The sequence below is a fragment of the Brienomyrus brachyistius genome, unplaced genomic scaffold (genome assembly GCF_023856365.1).
Source record: "Brienomyrus brachyistius isolate T26 unplaced genomic scaffold, BBRACH_0.4 scaffold38, whole genome shotgun sequence".
Classification (NCBI taxonomy): domain Eukaryota; kingdom Metazoa; phylum Chordata; class Actinopteri; order Osteoglossiformes; family Mormyridae; genus Brienomyrus; species Brienomyrus brachyistius.
Window position 1 is genome coordinate 2,758,982 of NW_026042313.1, and position 11,651 is coordinate 2,770,632.

The window sequence follows — 11,651 nt, forward strand, 5'->3', positions numbered from 1 at the left end:
AACAGTGTCCCATGAATGTCCCAGAAAAGGAATCTCAATGACCGAAATTTCCCCACAGATAGATACAGGTTTCACCCATACATGTGCACATTCCCATCACATCACAGGCAATTTAGTAACTCCAATTAGCCTCAGCATGTCTTTGGACTGTGAGGGGAAACCAGAGTACCCGGAGGAAACCCCACGACGACATGGGGAGAACATGCAAACTCCGCACACATGTAACTCCGGCAGAGACTGGAAGCTGGGTCCCAGAGGTGTGAGGAAACAGTGCTAACCACTGCACCAGCATGCCACCCCCTAACTTCAGCATAGTGGCAGTAATACTGAAATGATAGAGAAGAGCCTGATCTGTACCAGTTGTTACATTAGAGCGGCACCTAAGCTCTGCAGGGTGGTATATCTCAAGGAGCAGGATTGGGTAGCCCTGTCTTAGTGGAAGGACGGTGGAGTCATGTCACTGTAAGTGGCAGGCATGCTACTACATTAATGCAGTGTAAAAGTTTGGTGGACTTTTCTCACGAATATGGAATCGCATTGCATTCACAAAAGAAAAAAATAAACACCTTCTCTCATAATTATGACCTAGTATATTACAGTTATGAGATCAGGCATTGGGTAATGAATCAATGAATCTGTTTTTATTTTCTTTTAGGTATCAGACACTACGAAATATTAATGTACAGGCACACACGGGTGTTTATTTCCGGGGGGGAGGGGGGTAAGCAAATAAATAAACAAGGATAGGTCATAAATAAATAAATAAATAAATAAATAAATAAATAAATAAATAACCTGATTTATTTATTTTTCCATTGACTGGCGCTGCCCTGCCCTGACATTTGATACCGGCTAAGTTAGTTAGCTAATTAATTTCTAACTAACGCCACTATGCTGCACAGACAACAGCTGCACACACCCCTTCAACTAGAGTGTGTGTATGAGGGCCATGAATATTACGGGTTCACCGGGACAATAAATAATAATAATAATAATAATAATAATAATAATAATAATAATAATAATAATAATAATAATAATAATAATAATAATAATAATAATAATAATGTAGATAGCCTCCCGGAAAGGTATGCGGGCATCTCGTAATTAGTCTATTACTTATGATTTCGTAATTACGAGATCTTTTTCCATAATTACGAGATACTAAGTTATAATTACGACATAAAGCGTCTATGTTTTTCTATTGTGAATGCGATGCGCTTCTGTATGCATCAGAGAGAGATATGAGAAATGAAGCACCAAACGAACTTCGTTTTCTCGGTAACTTATACAATACTGTAATGTAGTACATGTTTAACTTATTAATTAACGAGTAACTGTAAGTGTAGGATACGTACTGATTCCATGTTCGTTCATCATTAATCACTCATGACGGTTCATGCAGGAACTTTATAGGTTCATGGTCTGTTCACGAGTTGTAGCCTACCTGAATTATTTAGTTACTTGTGCCCCCTCAAGTAAAAAAACAACGGAAACACACTGCTTACATGTATTTGAGTCATTTTCAGAAAAGTAGCTTTACCACCATTACTTTCCCTCCTATTCAGGTATTCGGGATCCGACCAAGTTTCAAACAAAACACAGCAAGGACCTTCCTTCTGCAGAGTAGAATGACATTAACCCCGAACTACATTTGCAGCTGCATATACAGAGATGACTTTAAATCACAGAGGCAGGGTGGTTCAGCTTTAAAATGACCTCTATACAAGTTTCAGTACAATTCGATCACCCATCCGCCCTCTGTAAAAGCGGCTTGTTCAGGGTCGCGGGGGGTCCGGAGCCTGTGGGCGCTAAGCAGGAATCAGCCCAGGATGGGGCGCCAACCCATCGCAGGGCACACTCACGCACCATTCACTTACACACACATGCACACCTATGGGCAATTTAGCAATTTCAATTAAAATCAGCATGTGTTTGGACTGTGGGGGGACGGCGTAGGACCCGGAGGACACTCAATGACACGGGGGGAGCATGCCTGTAGGCATACTTTGATAGTCACCTCTTTTTGTACTTAAACACAAAAAAATGTAATTCATACGTTAGCACGTACCATTACAAACGTATAATAGTCTTTATAATTCATGTAGCGGATGTACATGCATTTTGAAATACTGGAAAGTAATAAAATACATAAAGTAGTGTTTTTCAGTTATCATTTTTTACCAGTTTTTATTCCCGGTGACCCATTCGTTTTAAACACGAAATGGCAAACAATATAAAACAGAGCTTTGGCAAGATGACGTGACAGCTGACGAAGTTGTACAAAACCTTTAAGAAAAGCATAATAGAATAGACAAGTAGGCTATCTTCCATTTTTCCATTTTCAAAAAGAACGAACATTACATTTATTATTCACATCCAAATTAAAAATAAATAAAAGATAGCTCAAGTCTAGTCCAGTTGAAAAAAAATCTTGCTCCTTAAAACGGAACTCTCATCTTCATCTGAAAAAATGACGTTTCATGGGAAACTACGTTTCCTCCACTATATTTACCAGGGTCGCCAAACGGAGCCGCCGCTTTCCACATCCGCGCCTGGGCTGGCCGGATTGGCCCGAGAAACTCCGGCGAACAAAGTGACACCCTGGACTGGCGACGGAACCACGGATTCTGGACTGTAGTTTACAGTTACTGGCATACTCGTCTTGGTGTAGACAGGAATAACAGAGGTAGCAGCTGATGCAAAGTTTGAATTGTGAATGAGGAAGGCGAACTGTCCGTCAGTTGCAGGTACGAGTTGGAGGCCACCATAGATTTTAGGTGAAATCGCTTCAGCGGGACTCAGTTTACACGACACTGAGACACCACTAACAGGCAATGTCGAAGGTAATTGTACATTCAATGGCTGTACTTGGTGAGTCTGTTGAGCTGGGGCTGGTTGTGGATAACCCATGGCGATCATCTGTCCTAGACAGCTTGACAGATGGTTCAGAAGCCGGGACTTCACCTCCGTGTTTACGCCGTCGCAAGTAGACAAGAAACGACTCACCTCGTTCATGCATTCGTTAAATCCTGCCCTATATTTACTTAGGATTGTTACATCACCTGTTAGCGCTGCAATAAAAGAGTCAAATTTAAATACATAAACGTAATCGCGCAAAAAAGACATTTTAGACGAAGTCGTCTTGCATCAACAGAGTTATAAAATATAGTTGTTTAATATATGACAGTCTAAGTAAACAGGAGACTGGATAAGGTTTTGGTAAAATTCAGGGGTACACAACAGATGGGGAATACCTACCAGTCATTTGAACACGATGTAAGTTCCGCAAGTGCTTCACTGTCATCTCTAAAATATCAGCTTTCTCCAGTTTAGAGTGCCTTGAACTCTATGAATATGCAGAAAGCAAAATAATATAAGTGTCTTTGGGGAAAAGTACGTCACACTAAGCACCCAGCAGCAACAGAACTACTGGCCGTAGCCGTGAAAACTTACATCTTTTTTAAGCGCGTCAAGAATAAGAGTCTTGAGCTGTCCTAGGCTTTCGTTAATTCTCGCTCTCCGACGTTTCTCCATGATGGGTTTGGACGTCTGAAAGATTAACAGCGAGTAAACAATTAGGATAAATACACATCTAAACACTAACAACTCCAGTATATATACACCATGAGCATATGTAGAGCTCAGTAGTTTTACCTTTCTGTGCTCGCTGGCATTTTTCAGTTTGTCTGGTGTGTATGTCCCATTGGCACTGGCACAGGCGATTGGAGACGTTGCAACTTTCTCCAAAAGGTCTGCAGGCATTTTCAGTATTCTTTGTTTTAATGAGAAAATTATATACAAACAGTTATATCCTTTTGTGGGATTTCCAGTTTTTAGCCTATGCCCTGAACATTAAAAAAAGACTAGCATCAGGTGACACTGACGATGGAACACCAAGTCCCATTTGATGATATCACTTAAATGTAGTGATATATCACATATGCACGTGCCATTTAAGCATATCTGATATAATTTGGCCACAAGCAGGAGGTATTTATAGCTGTCTAGTTAGCTCCCGGTTTATGTGAAACCTTCTCCGCATTCTTTCCCACACTCGCTATAACCAATGGGCTTGAAGACTCACCCACAGGGCGTCGGGTAGACCGCTTATTGGACAACGCCCCGCGCGCGCTGTCAGTCACGCGCTGCTCGATCTGCCCCATGGGCCCAAACAACAAAGCCGGGAGTTCGGAGGATCTAGCTGTTAAGTAATAAGGTGAATAGGGGGTAGCTGACTGTTGTCTGCGAAGGTTTTTTCTTTTATGCGCTTATGGATTTAGAAGATTAGTCGTTTTTGCATCTACACATGTACTGAATACATAACACTAAACATTGATAATACTATGTAAACAACGATTTGAAAGAAATACTAAAGTATAATAGTCTAAAGTCAGGCTGCCACATTTTTTTAGTAATTCAAGATTCTTAGCACAACAAAATATATAATCCTATAAGTAAATAAAGCTATATGGACGATTCACAGCACATATAATTAGCCAGTGGCAACTGGTGATATTTTGCAAATTCGTCCCTGCCTGCTCAGATTGGCGCAGAGAACTTCTATCTGTCAGTCATTCCGGGGAGGAGGAGGGGGAGAAGCTGATATCTCACCCACGTGTGTGTAGCGCGCTCCTTCTCCAGTGCGGCACGTGCCGAAGCAGTGCTCTGTTCATAAGAGCGGAGTTAAAAGACTGTATAAGATTTTTTTTGTGTACTTTAGGTTTGAAAAACTGCCAGTTTACCCAAGTAACGATTTATTTTGATTAATTGATTTATTATTCCTCTATACAAAGTGTATTATATTTTTACTGTTAATAACACAGACTCATTTGCTATAGGAACCTGTTGCTTCAGGCTACCAGTCATGCGTGATAGTAGGGCTCCATTTTTGTTACAATTAACAGTTCTGTGAATTCTGCAGTCCTATTACTTCTCTAACTACACACTAAGACTAATTAAACATTGAGAGTGGCATAATACTTAAATTGAAATAATTTTGCGACGGTAGATATTTTTAAATAAATATTTCAGAATAAAATACCCAATCGTAGTAACAATACCAAATGCTAAAGCGTAGAAAAATCCTTTGAAAGTCACGTAGCGCCGCCTACGGGAACTTCTGTAGGTCGCACAACTGTTTACGCGTAAACATATAACATATCATAGTCATAAAACTGAATCGAGAAGGTAGGCGATGATTACAGCACCTTAACTTGACTAGCTATATCAAGATCAACATTTTATGTTAGGCATCGGCAGGCGCGAAAAAAAAACTCAAAAGTTACAAAAAAAAAAAAAACTTACGCAAGTCGGCAGTCACAGCTTTCATCGTCTCCGTTCCCTGTGAAAAACATAAATTAATGCGAATGCGAAAACGAAGCAGATTTAACGGATGCCAATCCGTTTATACGAGGATCGAGTTAAATATTCCACAACGTTTACAATTGTATTTTAGAGTTGGTTACATAAAGAATTACAGCAAAAGAGTTTTTGCATAAACTTCATATCATGGAGAGTCGCGTACGGTTTATAAATGCACTTGGAATCCATTGCCTTTCCTTTACACGATTCTTTTTCTTTCTTTCTTTCTTTCTTTCTTTCTTTCTCAATACTGGTACAAACTCTTAAAACTGCAAGATCAGTGATGAAATTAATGATTAAGTGGGATAAGATTTGACTGGAAGCGGCTGACGCAATCCCTTCAGCTTGTCTCATGGAACATTACTGTAAAAGCAGGTGACATAAGTCATGATATCTGTATGCAGGAAGGAAGGAAAATTAGTTAGATGGTTTTAGCCATTCCTATGTGGTGGGGAAAATGTGTGGTGCAGCTAGAAATTTTGGGTGCTATGAAAGCATATCATATTAGGCCACCAACCCAGATTAATTCAATTATGTTCCAAAAAATTTTAGGGCCCCTGTTACTCCAGACCAGAACTATTCAAGGTTGTTGTGATCGGTGATAACCCCATCCAACTAAGGTTGTCATCCCAATTTCATGACCAACAGTTTTTCTTCCCCCCGATATTGTTATCACATTCCACAAGAAACAAATGAGAATAAGACATATGGGATTATATTCCAGGTATTCTAAGATAACTGGAATACTTTGTTGACTGGGAAGACTGTAGACCAGAGGAATACTTCTGGGTTCCTGCACAAGACATTTTTGACACAGCTCTCATAAGGGAGAAATTCTGTGCCACATTCCAGAAGTCACTGATGGAAATCCTAGAAACATCCCAGTTCCTGTCAGTTTATCTGTCTCAGTTGATGTGTTCCCTGTCAACCTTTTTGTGTCCTTGTTTTCTTGAGGTCTTACTTAAGGTGCTAGTCTCAAAAGTCAGGTATTTGCTGATGTCCTTGAGTCATTAGCTGGATCTGGCTAGGGTGTCAGGAACCATCCTTATGGGGTGAGGGAGGATTCGATGTCATCTATTCCAGATTCAGTTACTCACATTACTTCAGGGGCTGGTAAAAACATGTCAATTGGGTGGACATTTCACATAGGGTGGAAATCAAACTCAAAAAATACAGGTGCATCTTAATAAATTTGTCATGCCCGGCTCGTACGCTCCTCGTGTGTGCCACGCCCCCTGATTACCAACGTGTGGTTCCCTGATCGTCTCCATCTGTGTCCGCTTATTTTGATTGGTCCTGTCCTATTTAAGTCCTGGTCTTGCCTGTTGCCCTTGTCCGTCATTGTGGATTTGTTGTAAGTCCCTGTCCGATGCTTCCTAGTCCCCGTTTTTGTAATAAAACCCCTTTATTCCCCGTATCCTGCCTGCCGTGCCTGTATCCTGCCCGATCGCCGCAACCATTAATCGATGGTCGTGACAAAATTAGAATATCGTCGAAAAGTTTATTTATTTCAGTAATTCAATTCAAAAAGTGAATTATATATATACATATATATATAATTCACTTTTTGAATTGAATTACTGAAATAAATTAACTTTTCGACGATATTCTAATTTATTAAGATGCACCTGTATTTTTTTAGTTTAATACATGTATTATATACATTTAATACACACAGAGTGATATATTTCAAGTGTTTATTCCTTTTCATTTTGATGATTATGACTTACAGCTAATGAAAACCCAAAATTCAAAAGAACATATGAACATAAGAAATTTACAAACGAGAGGAGGCCATTCAGCCCATCACGCTTGTTTTGGGAGAACTGAGCCTTTAAATGGTCTCTTAGTCTGGTTCAGTAGGCTACACAATTATGGGGAAGACTGCTGACTTGACAGACGTCCAGAAGACAGTCATTGACACCCTCCAAAAGGAGGATAAGCCACTAAAGGCTATTGCTAAAGAAGCTGATTGTCCACAGAGATTTACAAGGAGTGGACTGTGGCTAGAGTCAGTGCTTTAAGAGCTATGGCACACAGACATACCCAGGACATGGGCTGCAACTGACGAATTCCTTGTGTCAAGCCACCCCTGAACCAGAGACAACTTCAGAAGCGCCATATGTGGGCTAAGGAGAAAACGGACTGGACTGTTGCTCAGTGGTCAAAAGTCCTGTCCTCAGATGTAAGTAAATTTTTACATTTCATTTGGAAATTAAGGTCCCAGAGTCTGGAGAAAGAGTGGAGAGGCACAGAATCAAAGTTGCTTGAGGTCCAGTGTGAAGTTTCCACAGTCAGTGATGATTTGGGGAGCCATGTCATCTTCTGGTGTTGGTCCACTATATTTTATCAAGTCCAAAGTCAGCGCAGCCATCAACCAGGAAATATTAGAGCACTTCATGCTTCCCTTTGCCGACAAGCTTTATGGAGATGCTAATTTCATTTTCCAGCGGGAATTGGCACCTGCCCACACTTCCAATAGTACCAATACCTGTTTTAATGACTATGGTATCACTGTGCTTGATTAGCCAGCAAACTTGCCTGACCTAATCCCCATAGAGACACCAGACCAAACAATGCAGACGAGCAGAAGGCCGGTATCAAAGCATCCTGGGCTTCTATAACACCTCAGCAGTGCCACAGGCTGATCGCCTCCATGCCACGCCACATTGATGCAGAAATTCTTGCAAAAGGAGTCCTAACCAAGTATTGTGTGCGTACATAATTATAATTATAATGTTATTTAAATTAAGGTTTTCTTGCATTTGCAGTGCAACTTATTGTATCAGACTTTTTTTGTATAGATTTGGAGATAAAACAAGATTTATTTGAAAGTCGGAGGTACACGCATTGAGAAAATCTATAACAAAGCATTATTAAATAATGAAAAAGTCTTTGGATGTAAAAATGTGCATAACCCTGATAATACCTATTATTACAAACTCAGATGAGATCGATTACCTTATGAGAAGACTCCATTATGTCCAATTATTGTGTTTTTGGTGAAGAATAAAGGCAGATATTCCAGGGCAACAAAATATTTTCAAAAGATCAAGTAATGAATCATTATGAAGTGGAGGGAGTCCAGAAGAATCTTATTAGAATTGAAAAAATCTAAGACTAAGAATCTAAGGACCAATTTGCAGGAGTTGCAGGCTCTGGATAAATGAATGGTCATTTTGTGCATCTTATAACTATTTTAGAAGCTCTGGAAAAATCTGGCTTCTCTGGGAGGGTGCTCCAGTCAATGAAAGCCATATTTTTCCTTTTTTGCAGCTCTTGGGCAAAAAGGCTTCTTGCTGTCCTGAAACCAAGACAACTCCCTGGCTTGCAACAGGTTATGTTTACTGAAGAAGAGACCTGGCATATCACTGGAAGAACATCATCCCTCCTGTGAAGAATGGCGGGGATAATATCCTTTCATGAAGCACTGGATCAAAGGATTGGTCCAAAAGATAGTTTCATAAAAACCTGTGGTTTCTTGACAGAAAAAAATGAAACTGGGTAAAGATTAATTAACAATGTAGTTAACTGTTATGTAAAGCATGCTGCCAAATTAACAGTGGAGTGGCTCAAGCACAAAAAGGAGAAAGTCCTGAAGTGTTTTAGTCTTAATAGAGCCCTGACCAGGAACCATGTTGGATGACATCAGTCTAAAAACTGTCTCTCATGGAGAGCAAGGCATGGTATGAGAAGCTCTTTGTGTACAAACGGCAGATAAATTGTATCTTATATTGAAATATGTCATAAGCCAACAACAGATTTGGGTCATATGGAGAATCTTCCCCTATTTACAAATCATATATGAGCCAGTTCAGGTTTAGGAAAGATGCATAATAGCAGAACTGACTGTATTTGTCTTTTGGTCCAGTCTGAGCGGCAAAATTAAATCAGCTTAATGGAAATAAACTATAAAGTGTTTCAACCAGCATGTAGGGGCAAGAAATAAAATTGAAAATCGATGTCACATTATACAATCAATGTATACCCCTTTAATTCACAGCATCAGGTTTCTTAAATTACAATTAGCCATCAATAGAGTGCCATCTAAACTCTGCATGCAAAAAACATAATTTAATTGGGACCCCGAACACAGAATAAAAATCTTGTCAGCCCTCTCCATGATATAGATCCCACTGGTACCAGCATGAGCCACATTTCATAGCTCATGGTCATTTACAAACTAAAAACGAATTACGTGAACCAATATCTAGGAACTGAGTGCACCTTTGCTGGCACATGCTGAATGTAAGGTGGCATTCTTGTTCAAAAGGACAAATCTTTGGCAAAAGATCTGAGGTGATTTATGGCTGGTGATTGAGACATTGTGTAATGTAGCCACCAGGATTTTTTTGTAATTAAACCACTGGATATATTACTTTAATTAATGCATTGGGTCTTATGTTTTTTAAGTTGTATTGCCTTGCTTGAGTCTTTCATCTTTACAAGTTTTGATTTATTGCCATCTCAGTAGGGTGATTTTTAAGAAGTCATGATCTAATTAAAATATGGTGATATTTATTCCATTTTTTAAGAGGGTCTATTCACTCCCCTAGACTTCAAAGCTAAATTTTAGCACAACAACCAAAATGAGAGGGTAAAGTATTTCACTTCATTCTTTCTTAATCTCATTACTACTCTTTTTGTTCTCATACCTGCAAGAGAAAAAGAAAACCTCAGATCATTTTTTTGTTTGCCGGGCTTTTAAGATTTGTTGTTATTCTGCCATCTGGAAAGCAGCATGTCCATTATAATGTGTTTTATTCACAAAATCTGTCCAAGTCAAACCCACGGAAAGACCATCTTTTCTCTCACTCTGCCCAATTCATAGCTTTCTTTTTTCCTTTTATATGCAGGCTGTTGATGAGGTTAGGCTAATCAGATTAAGTCAAGTCTGTACTCGCAGACTTCCCTGTGACATCTCCAAACACTTTTTCTTTTTTGTTCTTATACACTTTTCATCAAGTCATCCCACTAAAAGGCTTTTGTAAGCAGTTTCCAATAGAGTCTTTTATAAACCCAAGTAGCCTTATAACACAAGATACTAGACAGTGTTTCTTTTCTGGAGTAGTGAGTAGAAGACTGGGCCAATTACACATTTCCACCAGTCCTGGATAAATAGTGATGTTGGCAAGACAACCTAAACTTAATTCTGTCAATTGCTTGAATTTATTCAAGTTCATGGGGAAATGTTAACTAAATATTTTCATGGCAGTTAGTAACATTGTATTTAACAATATAATGTGTGTGTGTGTGTGTGTGTGTGTGTGTGTGCAAAGGCATTTTAGACAGCAATACATTTCTTGTGGATATGATGAGTATCAGAAATATTGTGTTTTTCCACCTGTGTTAAATTATAAATTTTAATAAACGTTGTTTTAACACGTCTGATGATTTGCAAAGTTATCACTTAAATCAGTATGGACTTTATATTCATATTGACACTATTACATAGAAGTAGTTCATCCATTTGTGTCTACAGCTAAATGTGTCAGTCTTGGCATGTCACGTAACCACAGACTTGGAATGTTTGCACATGCCAGTGTAACACATGGTGAGAGAAATCAGGTGCACAGAACGAAGGCTGAAAGAGACCCACATATAATAGACAGAGGACAGGTATGAGTATTCCCAAATAAAATCATTGCTTATAAAACACATACTGTTCAGGAATAAGGAATTGCATAATACATAAAATACTTTATATGATTAAGTGACATTGAACATGAAAAATAAGAACTTTTTCCTGAACCTTTTCAGAATCAAATGTCATCAATGTGACTCTATCTTAAGTCAAATAAAATAAAAACAAACAAATAAATGATTAAATAAACAGGTCAAGCTCTGATTTCACTTTATTGTCATATTATGTTTTACATGCTTTGTTGTGCCACCCATAAAATACAATGATAATTATGTATTTTAGGTCTCAGGGAAAATTAATAAATGAAAAAAGTTTTTAATTTTAGAAAATGTATTTTTTTAGATTATATTATCAAAGAAGCAAATAATTCGTAAGTTGCAAACTTTCACTGCATGTAATTTTTGCGAAGTAATAAGTACTAATTTTTGAGGAGTACTAATTAAAATGTTTTGTTTAAATGTTTTGTTTAAGTAGACTTACCAAGAAATCAAGAATAGTCTGGTATTTAAATGTAACAACACCCAAAGCAAAGACCTAACCTAAGATCTAAAAATGTAGTTCTGATTCTTTTGTGCTGAAGTATAAAAAGTATTAAATTTGTGTCTAATCCCATTTCATCCAACCAAACATGGGTGAAAAGAAA

At 38.5% G+C, this 11,651-nt stretch overlaps 1 protein-coding gene and 1 long non-coding RNA gene across 2 annotated transcripts; one reads left to right on the forward strand and one right to left on the reverse strand.

Annotated features, from left to right (window-relative positions):
• Nucleotides 1-1,238: 1,238 nt before the first annotated feature.
• LOC125722380 (transcription factor HES-4-B-like) lies at nucleotides 1,239-4,447 on the reverse strand. The gene is made up of 4 exons (XM_048998538.1): nucleotides 3,658-4,447; nucleotides 3,457-3,552; nucleotides 3,262-3,349; nucleotides 1,239-3,074 (listed from the first exon to the last, which is right to left on the reverse strand). The coding sequence occupies exons 1-4, from the start codon at nucleotides 3,763-3,765 to the stop codon at nucleotides 2,512-2,514; spliced, it is 855 nt and encodes a 284-aa protein (XP_048854495.1). The 5' UTR covers nucleotides 3,766-4,447; the 3' UTR covers nucleotides 1,239-2,511.
• Nucleotides 4,448-7,033: 2,586 nt separating this feature from the next.
• On the forward strand, nucleotides 7,034-10,624 carry LOC125722397 (uncharacterized). The gene is made up of 3 exons (XR_007386359.1): nucleotides 7,034-7,549; nucleotides 7,924-8,077; nucleotides 8,641-10,624. It is a non-coding gene; the product is annotated as an uncharacterized LOC125722397 (long non-coding RNA).
• Nucleotides 10,625-11,651: the final 1,027 nt, after the last annotated feature.